This window comes from Ciconia boyciana, chromosome 3 (assembly GCF_034638445.1).
Source record: "Ciconia boyciana chromosome 3, ASM3463844v1, whole genome shotgun sequence".
Classification (NCBI taxonomy): Eukaryota; Metazoa; Chordata; class Aves; order Ciconiiformes; family Ciconiidae; genus Ciconia; species Ciconia boyciana.
In genome coordinates, this window is record NC_132936.1 from 39,365,059 (window position 1) to 39,385,740 (window position 20,682).

Here is a 20,682-nt window from a genome sequence, read left to right on the forward strand (position 1 = left end):
ATTTTAATGCAGAGCATTTTCTTATGTCTTACTGAACTTCAGTAGAACTTAAGAGTATGGCTTGAAGCTTAACCAAGAAATGAAATGCTTTAATGAATTAGGACCACTGATGCGGGCCTGGCTCAAAACATACTGATAATGTTTGAAGGTGTTGGCATGTATTGTGTAATTTTAGTAACATACTAGTAATTCTCTTTTATGAAAACACAAGCAGATAAGACTGCATAAGGTTTCATGGAACAATTATGTTGTTTTGCTAAGGTCTACTGCTAAAGTAATCTTGCTTTGGTTATGTGGATGTGTGGTGTTTGCATATTACCATTATTTTTTTTTTTCTGCTGTGAAATGGAAAGACACCATTTGCCATGCCTTTATAATTTGAAGTCTCAATAATAGTTTAAATTCTGAATTTTAATTCTAAATTCTTATTCTGAAGAATAAAATATGTGTATAAAATTTTTTGTTTTTCTTTAAGCATTTTCCCATGTGCCTGTAAGCCAAGCACAACTTATTATGCCTAAAGAAGGCAATGAAAAACAACTTGCTATGGATGAAATGGAGAACTTCAGCCTGACTGTCAACCCTCTAAGTGACAGGCTTTCCTTGTTAAGTACCAGCAGTGAGACCATACCAATGGTTGTGTCTGATTTTGACCTTCCTGACCATCAAGTTGAAATACTCCAGAGTTCTGACTCTGGCTGTTCTCAGTCATCTACCGGAGACAACATCAGTTATGAAGTGGAAACAGAAAGCCTGAGTGCTCAGGATAGCTCTCAGACTCTGAGAGAAGACTCACCTGATGAAATCGTGCAACAAGTGGTTACAGATCTTATATGCAAAGTTGTAAGCGGTCTCGGAGAAGAGGCTGAACCAGTTAAACATAGTCTACACTCTGAGGATACTTCATGTAAATTCAGTCCTTTGGATAACTCTGTAGAGGTGACAAAAAATGAAGATCAAAATATTCAAAGTAGCCAGAGTAGTTTGCTTAGTAATGACAGCTCCCAATTGCTATCAGCTTCAACTGAGACTGGCCTTGAGAGCTTAAGAGATGAAATGTCAAGAAATAACTCTTCACCCTGTATTGCAGAAAGCCAGCAATCCCTCTCTGATCTCGCTCTTGCTTCTACTGAATCAAAATCCAGAAAGCGAAGCCACAGTAGTATTCAGTTCAGCTTTAAAGGAAAGCTACCAGAAAAAATGTCAGAAAAAGAAACAATTGTTAAAGAGGCTGGTAAGCAACCAGGTGCAAAACCTAAGGTGAAAATAGCCAAAAAGAAAGATGAAGAGAAGAAGAAAGCACAAACAGAAAAGCTTAAACAAACAAATGTCTTCTTTAGTGATGGTCTTGATTTAGAAAACTGGTACAGTTGTGGAGAAGGAGAAATTTCAGAAATAGAAAGTGATGTGGGGTCCCCAGGAATGCGAAAATCTCCCAACTTTAATATCCATCCGTTGTATCAACATGTGCTGCTTTATCTCCAGCTGTATGACTCTTCAAGGACATTGTATGCTTTTTCTGCAATTAAAGCAATTCTGAAAACAAATCCTTCAGCTTTTGTAAGTGCTATTTCCACTACCAGTGTCAACAATGCATACACTCCTCAGCTTTCATTGCTCCAGAATCTTCTAGCCAGGCATCGAATATCTGTTATGGGCAAGGATTTCTATAGTCACATCCCAGTTGATTCTAACCATAACTTTCGGAGCTCTATGTACATAGAAATTCTTATCTCCTTGTGTTTATACTATATGCGGAGCCACTATCCAACTCATGTTAAAGTAACCTCACAAGATCTAATAGGAAACCGTAATATGCAAATGATGAGTATAGAAATTCTGACACTTCTCTTTGCTGAGTTGGCAAAAGTGATAGAAAGCTCTGCAAAGGGCTTTCCTAGTTTTATTTCAGACATGTTGTCCAAGTGCAAGGTTCAGAAAGTGATCCTGCATTGTCTGCTATCTTCTATCTTCAGTGCCCAGAAATGGCACAGTGAAAAGATGGCTGGAAGAAACATAGTGGCTATAGAAGAAGGTTTCTCTGAAGACAGCCTTATAAATTTTTCTGAGGAAGAAATTGACAGTGGTAGTACTCTGCAGTCGCAGCTTTTAAAAGTACTTCAACGGCTGATTGTGCTGGAACACAGAGTAATGACTGTGCCTGAGGAAAATGAAACGGGCTTTGACTTTGTCATAACGGACTTGGAGCACATTGGTCCCCAGCAGCCGATGACTTCTCTTCAGTATTTACATTCCCAGCCAATAACCTGCCAAGGCATGTTTCTCTGCGCAGTGATAAGAGCTTTACATCAGCACTGTGCCTGTAAAATGCATCCCCAGTGGATTGGCCTTATTACTTCTACGTTGCCTTACATGGGAAAAGTTCTTCAAAGGGTGGTTGTTTCAGTGACTCTTCAGCTCTGCAGGAACTTGGATAATTTAATTCAGCAGTACAAATATGAAACAGGATTATCTGATAATAGGTATGTGTATGTGCAGGTGTATAATCTTTTTAAGCAGATTTGATTACGTTGAATTACTTTACAACCAGATTAACCCATTTTTAAAAAAATGAATCTCTTATTTTAGGCCTCTCTGGATGGCATCAGTCACTCCCCCAGATATGGTTCTTACTTTATTAGAAGGGATCACAACAATAATTCATTACTGCCTCCTGGATCCATCTACGCAGTATCATCAGGTAAACTTATCTGGGTGTCTGAGAGGTTCCTGTGCAGTACATGTCAAATTAAGGACTGTGATTATACTAGCAGAATTGAAAATCTGAGTAGGAAAAATACCAAATATATTGTCTTAGCTATAAATATGTTTTTATTGATAATATACACATCTCAAACAGAAAAACAGTTTTCTACTAATTATACTTTTAAGAGAATAGTCTTTGATTATTTTTTTTTTGTTGATTTGGTTTTTGGGATTGTTTTTTTGTTCCCCTGAAATACCTAAAGTAGGAATTCCTTAACTTTCAGACCTCTAAAATGCTACTTTTTAGAGCTGGCTTCCTTTATGGAACTTCCCAAACTGATGCCTATACTGTTACTTCCTGGCTGGACTGTGTTTATCTTGCAATATGTCAAAACATTCTCTTTCTGCTCCTTCTGTATAGTCACAATTTGTCTTTTTAGTCAAGCAGTATTTTTAGATCTGATATTCTGAGCATAGTCTCTGTTAAGAATTTGGCCCAGATTCTGCAAGAAAATTTTTGTCCTGCTCTCTCTGCAATCTTGGTTTTGCCTTTTTGTTTGTTTGTTTTGATACATCTTTGCCTTCCATTCATTTAAAAGTAACTGAAAAGTGGTTCTTGTTTGTGCAAGTAAATAATTTTGCCTAGAGTATGTTACACTTAAAATTCTGAAATAATTGTTTTGTGAAGGTATAGGCAGATGCTACAAAATTGGTTGCTGTAGACATGAGGCCTCACATGTTCAGAATACATGTTATGTTGTACGACTCAGTCAAAAGATTCATTATTTTTAATAGACTCAAAACCTGTACATACTATAAAATTATTGAAAAACTATTTTGCAAAAGAGTTAAGGTTGAAAGTTTCCATGTCTGTTAAGTCTCAATTTACACTATTTTACTTATGCTGTTCATGTGGATATTTAATGTTCTTCCTCCCCTCTCCCCTTCAAATCCACTAGCTTTTGGTTAATGTAGATCAGAAGCACTTGATTGAAGCACGCAATGGGATCCTATCTATCTTGCACATGATCATGTCTTCTGTGACTTTGTTGTGGAGCATCCTTCACCTTGCAGATTCTTCAGAGAAAACTACTGCTGCTGCTGCATCCATTACCACTATTAATCTGGGGTCAACAAAGGTCAGAATATCAGGGATAATATCGTTTAAGTTGTTCATTAATACCTTTTTCAAATTAAATCCAATTCCTTTCCCTTAAATGTAAATTGAGTTTTAATACCTTTGTCCTCATCTACTCATCCACCTTCAGAAACAAGGCTTTTGTAAATGGGTATTGAATCCGCTTTTAAACTTGAGTGTATCAACTCAAGACAACATCTCACCTCTTTGCTTTCTACAAAGAAAATTAAATCTATCCTGAAAAAATTTAAGCTACCCTTTTATGCCTCAAAAGATATAAAATATTGATGTAAAATCTTAAAAGAGAACTCTCCTCTTAAAACATCTAGTACTCAGATACTTATGAACTAGTTCCTTCATTCATTCGGTTCCCATAGAGTGATGTTATTTGTGCATGGGGAAATGTCATAGCAGATAGTGAGCTAGTAATAGTAAAGAAGAAAACCTGAGAAGGGGTCAAATAGGACTATACTGAGAATGCTGCCTAGCCCTCTTATTGGAAGCAGTTCAAACTTATACTTCACATTATTAAATAGGAAACTGTCATTTAAATTTGAAATGTTTTAAAATAAGATTTCCTCAGTTGATTTGAATACTATCAGATACTGTTTGTGATGATGCTGTGTTACATCCATTTCAACCTTTGTGATTCAAATTAAAGGAATAAAAAATAACTTATCTAAGACTCCATGTCTTTGCACAGACATCATCCATGGTCATATTTGTGCTGCCCATAGGGCTTCCTACTCACTGAAAGGAAGGGGGCCCATACTTGTTCATGGCCTATAATATTATGCTGCTTCTGTGAAAAAAGAAGCTTTTATATTCTGATTAAACATTAACTCTTCTGTACATCCCAGCTCTTCTTTAATTTGCCTAAATCTGTAGTATTCAAAAGAGCATTCAACATGTCCTGTATATGAAAAAGTCCAGTTTGAATTCAGCTTGTTTGGTGTAGTATCAGGACAGGTTATCCTACTTTTTCACCTCATCGCTTTCGGGTAATGCTTTTGTAGCTGCCTGGGAGTTGGTGGATGAGGTTAAAAACACACAGAACTACAGAACAGAATTGTGTGTCTAAAGTATAAGCAAACTTTTAAAGCTTCAGTACAACTAGGTTGCTTTGGCAACCACACTCTTGGCAAGTGTATAGTCAAGCTCTGGGATTGTATATAGCAGTTTCCTGCAAGCTTAGACAATTCCTACTGAAATATCTCTGACCAAGGTAAAAATGGCTTTCAGAAAACAGGTAGAAAGTGCATTTTTCTCTGAAATCTTCCTGTCATAGAAAACAGGACAAGACGACAGCTCAGGAAGTACATTTTCTGACCCAAGTATGCCTCAATAACTTCTGACATGCTTAAAACCCACATTATTAAGAGTTTCAACAGTGAATATTTCAGTCTCCCAGAGTAGCATGTTCTTTCTTTCAGGATTTTCCCACCACCCCTACTTCTTAATCTTTATCTCACTTGCTACAAAGCAAGTCCACCACTATTTGTGGCAGACATGAACATCATTTTCCTTTCTTCTTCCTAATTACCTTGTACACATTTGATAACTGTTATATCTCCACTTATACGCTTTTCTCCTGACTATATAAACCCATTTCTGCCCTTTCTTATAGGTCACATTCCATATCACTAATCTTTCTTTTTATAGTTTGAGTACTGTCAGCTTGTGGTACATTTCTTGAAGTAAGGTGGTGTTGTGGTTTAACCCCAGCCGGCAACTAAGCACCACACAGCAGCTCACTCACTGCCCCCCCCCCCAGTGGGATGGGGAAGAGAATCAGAAGGGTAAAAGTGAGAAAACTCGTGGGTTGAGATAACGACAGTTTAATTGAAATAAAATCTAATAATAATGACATATAATAATAACAACAAGAATTGTAATGAAAAGGAAAGTAACAGAGATAAATAAAACCCGAGAAAGACAAGTGATGCAAATGAAAACAATTGCTCACCACCAACTAACCGATGCCCAGCCAGTTCCTGAGCAGCGGCCCCCCCTCCAACCATCCCCCTAGTTTTGTTTCTGAGCATGACGTGATATGGTATGGAATAGCCCTTTGGTCAGGTGGGGTCAGCTGTCCCAGCTGTGTTCCCTCCCAGCTTCTTGTGCACCCCCAGCCTACTCGCTGGCAGGGCAGTATGAGGAGCAGAAAAGGCCTTGACTCTGTGTAAACACTGCTCAGCAATAACAAAAACATCCCTATATTATCAGCACTGTTTCCAACACAAATCCAAAAGATAGCCCCATACTAGCTACCATGGAAAAAATTAACTCTACTCCAACGAAAACCAGCACAGGTGTCCAAAACTGGACATGGTACGTGGTATCTTCTTTCAGGGGAAATATTTCATGTCTTTCGTGAAGTGCTGCTATTTATAAATGCTCTTTTTCCCCTTCTTTGGAAAGTTGTCATGGTGAGTTTGTGATCCACTGTAATCCTAAGACTTTTTTTTTTTTTCAGTAGCACTGCTATCCAAATAGTTTCTCATCCTGAATTGCTAAAGTTGTTTATCCCTACCTTTGCATGCAAAGATCAAGCCTTTCTTGCAGCTTACCTTTTTTTCAGGATGCTTTTCGAGTTTCTCAGATCATTTTTAGTTCTGTACCTTTCTATCAGTTGCTTGCCATTTCATTACCATTTGCAAATTCAACAAGTGTATTTTATCTTCCCTTGTCTTAGTAATGAATAAAATGATTGAAAAGTATCAGATGTAGAATAGAGCTTTACGAACCCTCTGAGTGCATCCTTCCATTTTGATGAAAGTTAGCGATAGTTACCATCCCAGTACGGCTTTATAGCTAGCTGTTTTGAACATAATGCTGAGGTGCTTATCTAAAGGTGTATGTGTTCTGCTTCCACGTTTCAGAATTTGAGGCAGCAGATTCTTGAACTGTTGGGTCCAATTTCAATGAATCATGGTGTTCACTTCATGGCTGCTATTGCGTTTGTATGGAATGAAAGGAGGCAAAATAAAAATACTTCTAGGACAAAGGTATGTCTATACTACAGTGGTCACTTCAAATAGCGGTAATAGCTTTAAGTGATTTAGAAGCAGTAAGGAGAAAATTCAGACATTCCAGTGAAAAAATACATATTATGAAATATGGAGAATATTTATATTATATTTCTAATCAGCAACGGTACTGTCAGGGAGCTACCAGTTTATGTTAGAATGAGATAATCTTCCTGAATTCTTCAGGAAAAGAATAAGTGATTCCAAGTCTCCAGATGAACTATTAGTCACTAACATTTCAATCCCATGAGGACAGCTGCCTTAATTTTGGCATAGGCATTGTCTGTGATCATAATCTGTGACACACATTTGATTCTTTTAGGTTATTCCTACAGCAGGTGAAGAACAACTTCTGCTGGTCGAGCTAGTTCGCTCTATCAGTGTTATGAGAACAGAGACTGTTATACAAACAGTGAAAGAAGTTTTGAAGCAGCCTCCAGCCATAGCAAAGGACAAGGTATGAAAACTGTAGAGATGCTATTGATTTATTTAATGTCCTCTTACTGAAGGTTAGAATACTGATGGTATGGATACTTTATTCACAGAGCTGAGCAGTACAGTGTGAAAATTTTCACAAATCTGATAGATGGATGAACTTTTGGAGGGAAGTCATACCTCCTTAAGTCATTACCATTTACTGAACAACTCCAGAGTCCTGTTTACTGTTTCTGTACAAGACCATATTTTGTGGGGATAGGCTGCTTACATTAGGGAAACAGGTGCATACCCTAGCATCAGGTTGATTTTATTTTTTTTTTTTTTAGGTGGGAAAGGGCAGTGGGGAAAAGAGGAAATTAAAAAAAGAGAAGAATAACTTTATAGAGAGATGCCTAAATAGACATTCGTAATATCCTGTTAATGAATTAAGCCATGTCTTCAGACACTGCAGTAACATTATAGCATTGTCGGTTTTGCCCTGGCAAGTGAGGAAAAAAAGTCACTTTCTTCTTCCCGATGACACAGGTTTTGTATCTTTTTCTAGAAACATCTTTCGCTGGAAGTCTGCATGTTGCAGTTTTTCTATGCTTATACTCAAAGGTAAGACAAGAATTTCAAATTTTATTTCTGTCATCAAGAAGCAGATGGACAATTTGAATATTTTACATCTTTTTATAATCCGTAGGATGAGAAATAGCCTGTGTAATATAAATCATGAAGAAAGAATGGTTTTGAACTGTAGGTGTCATAAAAAAGGGACTTATTTTGTGAGTTCCCTGGTTCTGCATCACCTTTCTTGCCCCACCTGAAAATCCTGCAGGAAATCTGCCCCCTTCCCAAGGAAAGCTGATCTTAATTGTGCTGTAACTCATTGGTACCACTCCAGCCTTGGACTGAAAAGCATGCCTTTAGAGTACACTGTTCTTCTGCCTTCCTCCTTTTCTTAATGAGTTGATGTAGCCACCTAATATTAAATGAAAAACAAAAGAATCTGTATGAATGTTAATTCACAATATCTGACATGAGAATTGTGATGTAGAAAGAAAATGGGGAATGCCTGAGGGAGATGATGCTGTTTTCATTGCCATTGCTGCTCTTTCTCTTAGGATTCCAGTGACCAGCTTAGTAGATAGCTGGGCAGCACTGCTGCTTCTGTTAAAAGATTCCATCCAGGTTGGTCTTCCAGCTCCGGGACAATTCCTCATACTTGGGTAAGTGCTCTTGATATTTGCAATTTCCAAATAAGCTCAAATATAAATGTGTGAAATCGTACTGAAGTGTTAGTGTTTTCAAATCTGTATCACTTATTTTTGACTGATAGAGCTATTGCCTGAGTTCTGTGGGTTTTATCAAATTAGTTTCCTCTCTGAGGAATGGTTACATATCTTAAATTTTGTATTATAATATGATATAAGCCATAATCTTTTGATTATTGAGCGATTCAGGCTCTTTAAACAGTAGGTTTAAGTTTCTGATTTTTCTTAGAAAATAACTACAATGACTATTTCTTAGGTATGTGTAGGTTTGCAACCCACTAGAAAGGATTAATTCCTAGCATGAAAGCTGTTTGTGGAGTGTTAGAAATAAAATGTTGAATATTATTTTCTGTATAAAGCTTCAAGGATCATTTTCTTGAATTTCTGGAATTTATCTTCCCTAGTAAACTGTCTCTAAAGATACTTTTGTGTATAGTCTAGTAAAACATGTTCTTGATAAATTGTTATGGTATGATCAAAATTAACTTACGAAACTTGAAAGGATTTTTTCTAGATTATTGATAAGTAGCAATGACGGAAGGTTTCGTAAATAAGTATCGTGCACATAAATTTCTTCAGATATGTCCTAGCTCTTAAAAATTACTGAATAATGTATTGTGAGAAGAAAATCCATATCTACTTCTGTATTTTTTCAGTGTTCTTAATGAGTTCATAATGAAAAACCCAAGCCTGGAGAATAAGAAAGATCAAAGAGATCTCCAGGTAAGAAATTTGTTGTATGTATGTCTCTCTTGAAAATATTGAACAATAAATGTTTGAATGTGCTAGAATTATCTGATATATCAGTTCTGTAGTCTGAAATGACTCTTTAGTATCTTCTCTTAGTACTATTTGTAACCTATTGAAAAAGATCTCATTTTCAGTGGAGTTATTAATCACTGATAATATAGAACAGAAGTGATTTGAAAGTAGTTCTATACTTAATTAGTTATATAGATTTTCTGCAAAACCACCTCAGGACAACAAATACAGCCCCTCTGCACAAAGTTCTTAAAATGCTTGGGTTTTTTTCTACCAGGATGTAACGCACAAGATAGTGGATGCCATTGGGGCAATTGCTGGTTCTTCCTTGGAACAGACTACTTGGCTAAGACGGAACTTAGAGGTTAAGCCTTCCCCCAAGATTATGGTTGATGGAAACAACTTAGAATCAGATGTTGAAGGTAGTTTCATTTTCATCTTTATTTTAAACAAAACATTAATTATCAGGCCAAAATGAACAAAGAGGACAGCTTTACTATATTTGAATACATTAATAATGCTTCAGTATTGTTCAGGCATTAGTATCTGATGCAGTGTATGTGGCAAAGTCTGTACACCTTCAAAATATGTGCTATTAAAATATGCTTATAGGGTAAATAATGGGATAAGAAAACTAACTTTGGACATTTTTTTATTATTATCTTCATTTAGATATGTTGTCTCCAGCAATGGAAACTTCAAACATAACTCCATCTGTTTATAGTGTCCATGCATTGACCTTACTTTCTGAGGTAAATGTCTCCTCAGATGCAATAAATACTGTCTTATAATAAACTTTTGTATTGTGAAAAGCTTTGGACTAGAAGCTTGGGGAGAGATTTGATGGGGAACACTGATGTGAATGGATTCTGGGTCCTGTCATGTAGCAATATAGAAAACTTTATTACTAACCCAGTTGCAAAGATTCAGTGAGATGGATGAGGCGTAAAGCATGGCCTTTCACATGTGTAGTATAGGAAACTTTTTTGGTGGCAAACTTTGTGTGTTATTAGTGATATGTGTTATTTACTGCTGATAATCATAGTCAATCTTTGAATTTTTTTGTTTGTTTGTAGCTTATTCAGTAGAGTTCTTTGCCCAGGAGCTTATGCTTCTATGTTTTTTACCTTTGTTTTTACCTTTGGGATCTTTATACTCTGGATTTTGTATAGGACCTGCAGTTTGATCACTTCTATCATAAACTTGAACGTTCAGTAAAGGATGTTATACAAAAAAATGCTGAATAGTAGATAAAAAGCAATTTGAGAGTGCATGATAACATATCTTCCTCTCCTTTTACAGGTTTTGGCTCATCTCTTGGATATGGTTTTCTACAGTGATGAAAAAGAGAGGGTTATTCCTTTGCTTGTAAATATTATGCACTATGTTGTTCCCTACCTCCGTAATCACAGGTATCTTTACAATTTATTGAATTGATGTAGATCTCTACAGCCAGTTGAAATTTGGTGGGTGACACTTAAGTTGAAACAGACATGATAAGGATTAGATGTCTATCAAACTTTCTGTAAAGCAACAATTCAGAATTGTTTCATGTTGATTTTTTTGTTTAGCGCTCACAATGCATCCAGCTATCGAGCCTGTGTCCAGTTATTAAGCAGTCTTAGTGGGTATCAGTATACAAGGAGAGCATGGAAAAAGGAAGCATTTGACCTCTTTATGGATTCCAGTTTCTTCCAGATGGATGCTTCATGTGTTAACCAGTAAGACTTTTTTTCCTGCTTATATCGGTGGCTGTTACAAATTTTATGTATACCATTACACAAGAGTATGTATAATGTGAACCAAAATTTCCCAACAGATCTCTGTTGAGAGAAATAAAGAAGGGTGTTCTGTGTTTTAGATTACCATGTGAAATGTGAAACTCGCTTACCTAAGGTACATTTCTATGCACAAGTCTATTTTTTTCAATGTCAAGATTTTTATTTTATTTTTTTCTATGAGGAAAAAGTGGCTAACATTTTATAGAATCATAGAATGGTTTAGGTTGGAAGGGACCTTAAAGATCATCTAGTTCCAACCCCCACTGCCATGGTCAGGGACACTTTCCACTAGATCAGGTTGCTCAAAGCTCCATCCAACCCGGCCTTGAACACTGCCAGGGATGGGGCATCCACAACTTCTCTGGGCAACCTGTTCCAGTGCCTCACTGCCCTCACAGTAAAGAATTTCTTCCTAATATCTAATCTAAATCTATCTCTTTCAGTTTAAAACCATTACCCCTCGTCCTATCACTACACTCCCTGATAAAGAATCCCTCCCCATCTTTCCAGTAGGCCCCCTTTTAAGTACTGGAAGGCTGCTATAAGGTCCCCCCAGAGCCTTCTCTTCTCCAGGCTGAACAACCCCAAGTCTCTCAGCCTGTCCTCATAGGAGAGGTGCTCCAGCCCCCTGACCATCTTCATGGTTCTCTGGACCCACTCCAGCAGGTCCATGTCAGTCCTATGCTGAGCTGGATGCAGTACTCCAGGTGGGGTCTCACCAGAGCAGAGCAGAGGGGGAGAATTGCCTCCCTCGACCTGCTGGCCACGCTTCTTTTGATGCAGCCCAGGATATGGTTGGCTTTCTGGGCTGTGAGTGTGCATTGCCAGCTCATATTCAGTTTTTCATCCACCAATACCCCCAAGTCCTTTGCAGGGCTGCTCTCAATCCACTCGCCACCCAGCCTGTATCCATGTTTGGGATTGCTCTGACCCAGGTGCAGGACCTCGCACTTGGCCCTGTTGAACTTCATGAGATTCACATGGGCCCACCTCTCTAGCCTGTCAAGGTCCCTCTGGATGGCATCCCTTACTTTCTTTGAGAAGGGTGTTTTAGAAATATAGTTGTAGTTTCAGATCAAATCGCACCAAGTGGTACCTATGTAGCAGAGAGCTTGGATTGGAAGCCTTAGCCTGAATTAAAAGAGCAGAAAGAGCTCTGTAAATATTCCTATGTAAATATTTAATATTCCTATGTAAATATTCCTGTAAATTCCTGCTTTTTTCTTGCTTTTCTGATTTGTGTACAATCTTCCTCTTTTTAGTTGGAGAGCTATTATGGATAACTTGATGACACATGACAAAACCACGTTCAGAGATTTGATGAGTAAGTATTTATTGATGTAGTAGTGACTTTTCTCCAAGGGAAACATTAAAAAAGGGAAAACAAATATCTTGAAAACATTTGTTCAACATTTATTCCAATCTGTTTTATTTATTCAACATTCTTCATGTTTTCTTCAACTACTTGTTTCTGGAGATCTGTAAATAAGATAACTTGAACTGAGAGAATTTGAGACCATCCTGGCACACAGTGAATTTTGCCTATATGGCAAAGTTGATTAAGCAGAGCCGGTGGGGGTGGGTTTTGTTGGTTTGGGTTTGGGTTTTTTGTTCTGTTTTGTTTTAAGATCTGATACTAACTCTGCTTAAGGAAAAATTGATTCTGCATATACCAAACTTCTAAGCACCTATACCTGCAAACTGTGTTTTTAAAAAAAAAAAAAAAAAAAGAAAAAAAAAGGCTAAACTCCCTTTCAAAAGCCCCCAGACCTGGGCGCTATTGTGTATACTTACAAGTTTCCTTTCAACATGTATTTTAAATCACTGTGGTTAAAAATACAAATTGCAGAACATGCATCTTCTTAAGATCTGCTTTCAAACTATGTTAATGCAATGAAAGTAAGAGTTATTTGTGCCTTAAGTGAAACAGAAGGGAAATTTTGAAGTTCGTCTCTGCACTATGCATTTTCTCTTTCAGCACGAGTGGCTGTGGCTCAGAGCAGTTCACTCAATCTGTTTGCTAATCGAGATGTAGAGCTGGAACAGCGTGCTATGCTCCTGAAGAGACTAGCTTTTGCAATTTTTAGTAGTGAGATAGACCAATACCAGAAATACCTTCCAGACATACAAGGTCAGTAAAAATGTATCATTTAGTGGACTTCTGGACTCTGATGTTAACTGAGGAATATTTGTATGACAGGGTAGCAGCAGGTAAATTTGTCCCCTGGAATATCGGTGTGTAGTACTGTTTCCGTGGCTGGATGCAAAGTTTCTGCAGATCTTGGTTAGAACGTTTTCAGTCTTAAATTATTACAAACTACACAGACTGTGATTACCAATTGACTCTTATCCAGATTATTTCACTGATCTGTCATTTTATACCTTGATCAATGTCCTTGGGTACCTGCAACGTGCGTTTTAACATGAACATCCGAGGGATAAACACCTATCAACTAGGGATAAATGGAAAGACTGACCTTGAAGTTTTGAATTCTTGACTTCTCTAGCTGTTTTTTCTGCTATTCTGTTTATCTGTCCTATTTACCACTGAAGAATATCTCTTCCAGTGACATTTTACATTAGTGATTGGGAATGGGAGCTGCTTGGTTTTGTTCTAAGGTGATGCAAATAGTTACAGCAGCAGCTTCTAGATGTATTGTCTTTTAGTGCTGCCAAGGTGGACACTTTTGTCTCTTCTTCCATATGGAAAGTCAAATACATCATCTTTCTTGTTTCATTTGTTCCAGGGTTTATTCTTTGAAGTTTTTTTTTTTTCCCCAGTCAAGTCAGTAGCTGGGTTTGCTATGTTCAAGATATCAGCTGGTTTTACTGGTCTGAACTGCAAAGTGCATGTGTTTTGATTTGACTGAAATATTTCTTTATGTATCTGCCTCAGTATATGTTGAATGCTTAGAGGTGGTTATGGTTAAATAAGAGCGTATTGTCCCTATCTAATATCCCATGTACTATGATGATGTAGCCTTTTAATAATAATAATATATCCTAGCTGTTCAGGCTGTTGTCGTATTGTTTGGAATCTGTTAACTCCTCTTTTTGTAATGGGTGAAACTCTGCATAAGATGAGCAAAACTCCCAGATGCACTATTGCATTTATGTGGAGAACTTCAATCAAAATACGCAACTGCACTGTTCTGAGGTTTCTTGCTTTTGTTCCTTGCTTGGCAAAAGTGGTTATTTTTTATGTTGACAGAATAAAACTGTAGCAAAGTACTGAAACAGTAACATGGCTGATACCCTCAATTTTTACTTTTAAATGAGGGAACGAGGAAATGCTAGTTGGAATTATTCTGAACTGAGGAAACCTTCTTGGCTTTTTGTTTCAGAAAGGCTGGTAGAAAGTCTCCGTTTGCCACAGGTGCCCACCCTTCATTCCCAAGTGTTCCTGTTTTTCAGAGTATTGCTTTTAAGAATGTCTCCGCAGCACCTTACCTCACTTTGGCCGACCATGATCACTGAACTGGTGAGTTGCAGTTAGCATTCACGATTTGGAAGACTGGTGCAAATTTGACACAAGCTCATTCTTCCTCAACATTTTTAAGAAAATCTCTTCTAGATATTGTGCATGTAAATGTACAATGGACACAAATTGGAAGCTGACTTATTTTCATAGTCTTGATGTCTATTTTTTGCAACCAAATAGAATATCTGTTGGCTTATGCTATTTAAGCTGTTCAGATGTCTCCTGAATTAAATTTGCATTTGTGCTCATTGTTCCCTGCTGACTCCTACTTCAATTGCTGCCTACGTATGTGTGCCCTCTCCACCATTCCCACTCCTGCTGTGCTCAGTGTTCCCTGTTTCTACTTTCCCAGTCATTCAGCCTTCTTCCTCCAGAGATGAGGATGAGAAGCCACATAAAGGAGGAGTCAGAATCCATGTTGTATTGGCAGTTGATGGTCATTCAGAATCACATTGCGGCTGAAATTTTGCAACTAGATTTATACAAGGCTCAACTCAGCTTTCTTCTTTCTCTTGTTTTACTCTGCATAACAAGACAGGATAAACATCTGTTTTCAGAGCTGCTACCTGTGGAGTCTCCAGTGTTGGCTGTTTGACGCACTCTTTTGGGTTTCAGCTTTGGTAATGAGAATGGAGGAGAGTGGCTGGTGCATCCTGTGGTCTGTTTAGCCTGTTAGCCAAGAAGTTCCCAAGGGACTGGCTGACACAGATAGCAAATCAGAATCACTGCTGTGATTTTTTTTTTTTTTTTTTTTTTAATCTAGGCACCTAACCTAGCCCTTAGTTAACCACAGATCTGAGCAATAGCAGGAGAAAAGCTATATAAAGTATTTTAAAGATCAGGTGCATTGCTTTAGCAATAGATGCATTTCATTTTGAGCCTGTCGATAGTATAAATATTAGGAAACCCATTTTACCCAGTGTGGCCCTCTGATTCCTGTGCTGTCCCCTGGCCTTTACACAAGTTACCACAGTCCTGGAACTATTTTCAGTGGACACGACTGTGTTACTTCTGGGAATTCACACCTGAGCTTGACTGCTCTGTTATGTGATTCTTTATTCTCATTTCCTTCAGGTCTTGCTCTCTAAGTAGTGGAGGGGATTAGCCTCCGAGAGCTTTCCTGGCCATAAAAGAGCCAGTTTCTTATGGCCTTTCTGCTACTCAGGCTATATATAAGGGATGAAAGAGCTTTAGGGTGCCAGTGTCCACTCATAGTTCAAGGGGTTATTTCATCATCCAGGAATGGAAATGAAAGCTCCAAACAGTTCCTCTAAGGCTTATTACTCAGACTTCCCTACAGCATTTTCCTGACTCACAGGCCATAAAAAATGGTATTAAAATGTAGCATTTGATCTTCAGGTACAAGTGTTTTTACTGATGGAACAGGAGCTCACTGCTGATGAAGACATTTCCAGGTAAACTTATGAACTTTCCACTTGTTTAACTTGGTAACAGTCTCCTGGCACATTGATGAACAGTTGAGTCATTCTTTAGAATAATTTGTCTTAAAAAGAATTGTCAAGCTCAAATGAGAAGGACAAGTAAAGGGTAGTTCAGTCTGACTGCAGTACCAGGGACATACCATTCAGGACAAAACAAAAAAAAAAATCTCACTGTCAGATTGCTCATAAACCACTAAGGTAAATTATGCAATACAAGTATGTTAGTTCTTTCAGCGTCTTCCTAGCTAAAATGACACTGCTTCTGCAATTAAAATATGCATGGCATGACTTTATAGCTTTTGTGTATCATACACTTATTTAAAATAAGACTAATGCACTTTTTGTCTAAATAAAAATGGGGTTTCTTCTAGTGTTAGAAAGACATAAAGGTGAGGTAGATAATTTTTCTTGTTTCATTGTCCATTTCTATCCCATCTACCTTCTGCACAGTATGATCCAATTTCAGTCAATGCTAGCAGTAGAGGCAGATTTCTCAAAAATACAGGAGTTATTTGCCCAAGTCTTGTTCTTCACTTTTTTCCTAGATTCTCTTTGTTCTTTTGAAGAATTTTTCCCTAAAATAAAGTAATCTTGACATGACTGGCAATTTTAAACTTTCTCTTAATTCGGATGTCTGATGGGAATGAGATACAGTGTAACATGTTTCTTATATATTAACATTGTATCATATATATCTATATATAGAGAGAGAGATATAAAAACATAAAAAACTCCACCCATAGCACAGACTTGCAATGTTCTGGTTTGATTTATGGATTCAGGATTAAGTTGGTAAATAGAGTTGTGTGTTTGTAAAGGCAAGTATGAAAAATGATGTTCCCATAGTGGCAGAAGGCTGTTATGACTCACCTGCCTGCTATAATTCATTTTAGAACTTCTGGCCCATCTGTTGCTGGTCTGGAGACAACGTACACAGGCGGCAATGGTTTCTCCACATCCTACAATAGCCAGAGATGGTTGAACCTGTACTTGTCCGCTTGCAAATTTCTGGACTTGGCCCTAGCTTTACCATCTGAAAACCTGCCTCAGTTTCAGATGTGAGTGGAAGACACTGTCATTTAAGTCTTTGGATGTTTGTCCATGCCTCTTGGTATAATTCTAGTGTATAAAAATCTTTGTTTTCCTATTTCATTTCCTTTTCTGGCCTTCACCCAGGGCAGCCCACAGTTCATTCCCTCCCAGTGTCAAAGTGGCCCCCAGAGCAAATGATGCTACACACCAAATGAGTTCAAGCTGGTTTGATTTAGCGTGTGGCAAGAGATTCTCCACACATGTGAGCTAATCAGTAATAGTGATTTATTCAATAATTTTATTTTTAAAGTATTTAGTTGCAGCAATGTCTAAGAACTCAAAATACACCCACACGTCTCAGTGACTAATGCATGAGATCAGACGACTGTATGTTGTCGCAGCATGACTTGCTTAAATTACTCCTACGTGATCTGTCTAGATGTTGCAACAAACCTGCTTGTGAAGGGGACCCCATAGGTTTTTCTAGGTCAGTAGCATTCATGTGTGCAAACTGCTTCCTCTGTGCCTCTGCAGTCCTGTTCTGTTGGAAAAAAAATGAATGCAAAACAACTGGCATTTGCTGAAGACCCTAGAAATGAGAGGCCACCAAGGACAAAAGAAAGTATCTCATGCCTTCCTTTACACTGCACAGTGGTGACCGCGTGAGAGCTGCTGCCCTGGCACAGCCCTGTAGACATTTGGTCACCTCTAATTACCCTGTGATTTAAAAGATGCTTGTGTGGGCTAGAGGATGGAGGGACTTGCACACATTCTGTCAGTTTGTGCCCTTTAGTATTTCTAAATCTAAAGCTAATCTTGAAGGTTCCTTCATTTATTTTATTTTCTGGGGATTTGGCTCACAATTCTTGTTCAGTTCTCCAAGCTAATCCCTATTATTAGCCAACCTAGTTTTATTTAGGTCGTTACTCTGCATTTCTGGAAAGACAATAGTTGTGCTGAATTACACTGTCTTTTATGGCATTCTCATGGAGGCTTGGATTGAAGTTTTAAGGACAGAAACTTTGATTTCCTTTATAGTTATAATGCAAGTAGCCAGCCTGCAGTGCAGCAAGCGGTGGGGAGGGAATGGTCACTTGGCCTCGTTGGCCTATGAATAGGTAAAATAAATGAGTTTCTGTTATCAACATGGTATATTGAGAACGTTTTGTGTGTTACAGTAAGCATTGCAAATGTGCAGCAAAATGTTCTAAATAATTTACGTATTTTATAATTCAGAATCGCTTTCAGTTCTCTTGCACACAATGAAGATGTGAATACTACTGGTTTTGGCTTCTCTGTCTTATCTTGCTCTTGACATCCGTAAGAAACAGATTCTTTCTTTAAGAACATTTGTTTCTTTAAGAAACTCTAAAGGAAAAAGACAATGCTACTTTCTCGGACATGTTGCCTCCTGCTTTTCAGAATGTTTCTTTCCTATTCTTTCTTGTCAAAGACTGATGTTTTTTTGTGTGGGTTGGTTTTGGTTCCCCCCGCCCCCCTCTTTCTTTGATACTTTCGTCATGCACTCATTTTTTTAGATCTAGCAGAAAAGCCTGCATGTTCAGTAAGGATAATGTCTGCTTGTGTTATCTCATTACAGGTATCGTTGGGCTTTTATTCCAGAAGCATCAGATGATTCGGGCTTGGAAGTACGAAGACAGGGTACACATCAGAGGGAATTCAAACCGTATGTGGTGCGTCTAGCAAAACTGCTGCGAAAAAAAGCAAAGGTATGTTGCTTTCTTCCAGTTTTGCTTTTCATTGAAAACTTTCATGTACAGTAACTTACAACACTGTTTCGTTTTGGATATTTTTATTTTTTTTTAACAATGAAGAATGGAAAGGAGTTTATCCTGTGTGGGAGATTCCCACTGGAGTAATCTCAAGTTAGCATCAGGCAAAAAAACCCACATGTAGGTATATAAAAAACCAAAACAAAACCCAAACCAAACACAACAAAAAAAACCCCAAACCTGCTATGGTCAAAAAAAGATTATGGTCAGTGACTTTGGAGTTTCCAATTAAAAGTATTATTTGTAGTATTTGAGTAAAACGTAGAATATGCTTCAGTGTCTAATATATTTTAACATAAAATCACTTTCAGATAGCCAGTCATATATGTAGATACTAGTATAACTAACTACCTTTTGAAGTAGAAAAGCATTTTGGTTAATAATGATCACATTTAAATATTTAGAAAACTGTTGCTTTCCTAAAAATGACAGAACCAAGAGTTTTGAGACTTGTGCAGAGCTAGGGAGGGCTGGGTTTCTTCCCCGGAGCAGTTATGATGAATGGAAGAAGGCAGAGCACAGTAGAAACAGTTCTGGGGAAATCTTGGCTGCACACTTTGTAGAGTGGGAGCAGAATTAGGGTTGTCATTATGTTGGTGCATGAGGTATATTAAAACCCTGGTTTGGGTGGGGTGAAGGCCTGATCCGCTAATGAAGCTGATGGAAGCTGGGCAAGCTCTGTCCCAAGGAGTTCCCTTCTGCTGCCACAGAGAATTGCAGTCAGATACTTTGCTGCTCCTGCTGTGAGGACAGAGCCCCCCTGGGCAGGCACTTCACTGGGAAAGGTTGCTGTGTGGGCCAGGGAAATGGGGAAGAAGCTCGAAGCCATATGGGAGGAAGCTTTGAAGTTTCATTCTTGGGTTTCCCTCCAAATAGATGGCATTGTTAGGGCTGTAACGCTGGCAGCTTGCTGTAGCTACTGCATTTGCAATCTCCGAATGTTTTCACTGAGTAAAGAAACTACTGCTGACATGCAAGTGGCTACATCAAATTTAGGGTTAACTTAGTTGTAGGCAGATCTGAACTATTCAAGCAAGGCTCACAACTATAGGGGATAAAACAAGTATCTGAAGCACATCTGTGTTCTTCATTTTACTGTTTTTCAACCATGAAGATGAGACTAAATTTCTCCTCTTGCATGTATAAAGGAATAATCAGTATTAACTGAGTGGCTAATCAGGTATAGCCTGTAACCCTGATGTTCAATGTAGTGTGCTGTACCTGTTATAAAGTTGTCACACTCCAAATAATCTCTCTCCATTGAATTATAAATTACATATGATGTATAAAATATACATGCTGGTGAGTACTGTACGTTGAGATAGATGCGTGAAGTCAGGACTTCCACAGTATCCTTTAAGAATATAGAAAACTTCCTGGAATTTCTGGAACCCACTAGTCACGGCAGCAGTTGCGCACTGTGAACCATAGCTATGGGTATGATGATGAGATAAACACGAGGTAATGAATACTGACTTCAGGCCATTTCTTCTTTGTGCAGAGGAGCATACTGTTGCATATAGATGCAGGTTTTTCTTAGAAAATAACTGTTTCTGAGCAAAATGTTCCAGTGGATCTTAATTTTCCTTCAGGGCACTCTGACTAATGCTCAGATTCATGTAGTATGGTGTTGCTCAGGCTCTGTTGTCTGAAGGAAATGTGCTTAAGACGTCCTTTGACACTACTGGCAATAAATAGAAGAACAAACTGGCAGTGCTGTTATTGTCTAATAGTGTCTTGGCCATGCTGGCTCCAGAGTCTGCTGTTTCTGGACCATGGACTTGTTGGGGCGGGTGACTTTTTTCTAGCTGAAGCACAGCACCC

The 20,682-nt window shown here is 38.1% G+C and overlaps 1 protein-coding gene across 1 annotated transcript in view; it reads left to right on the plus strand.

Moving 5' to 3' along the window:
• DOP1A (DOP1 leucine zipper like protein A) overlaps window positions 1-20,682 on the plus strand; it is a 68,509-nt gene that overhangs the window by 44,937 nt on the left and 2,890 nt on the right. The window contains exons 19-36 of the mRNA XM_072855383.1: window positions 476-2,483; window positions 2,590-2,701; window positions 3,666-3,845; window positions 6,727-6,852; window positions 7,196-7,330; window positions 7,856-7,911; window positions 8,418-8,522; window positions 9,224-9,290; window positions 9,607-9,751; window positions 10,002-10,081; window positions 10,632-10,741; window positions 10,901-11,050; window positions 12,373-12,434; window positions 13,089-13,241; window positions 14,455-14,591; window positions 15,951-16,006; window positions 16,927-17,091; window positions 18,666-18,795. Of these exons, the coding sequence (XP_072711484.1) occupies window positions 476-2,483; window positions 2,590-2,701; window positions 3,666-3,845; window positions 6,727-6,852; window positions 7,196-7,330; window positions 7,856-7,911; window positions 8,418-8,522; window positions 9,224-9,290; window positions 9,607-9,751; window positions 10,002-10,081; window positions 10,632-10,741; window positions 10,901-11,050; window positions 12,373-12,434; window positions 13,089-13,241; window positions 14,455-14,591; window positions 15,951-16,006; window positions 16,927-17,091; window positions 18,666-18,795 (3,977 nt within the window). The remainder of the gene's footprint in view (window positions 1-475; window positions 2,484-2,589; window positions 2,702-3,665; window positions 3,846-6,726; window positions 6,853-7,195; window positions 7,331-7,855; window positions 7,912-8,417; window positions 8,523-9,223; window positions 9,291-9,606; window positions 9,752-10,001; window positions 10,082-10,631; window positions 10,742-10,900; window positions 11,051-12,372; window positions 12,435-13,088; window positions 13,242-14,454; window positions 14,592-15,950; window positions 16,007-16,926; window positions 17,092-18,665; window positions 18,796-20,682) is intronic.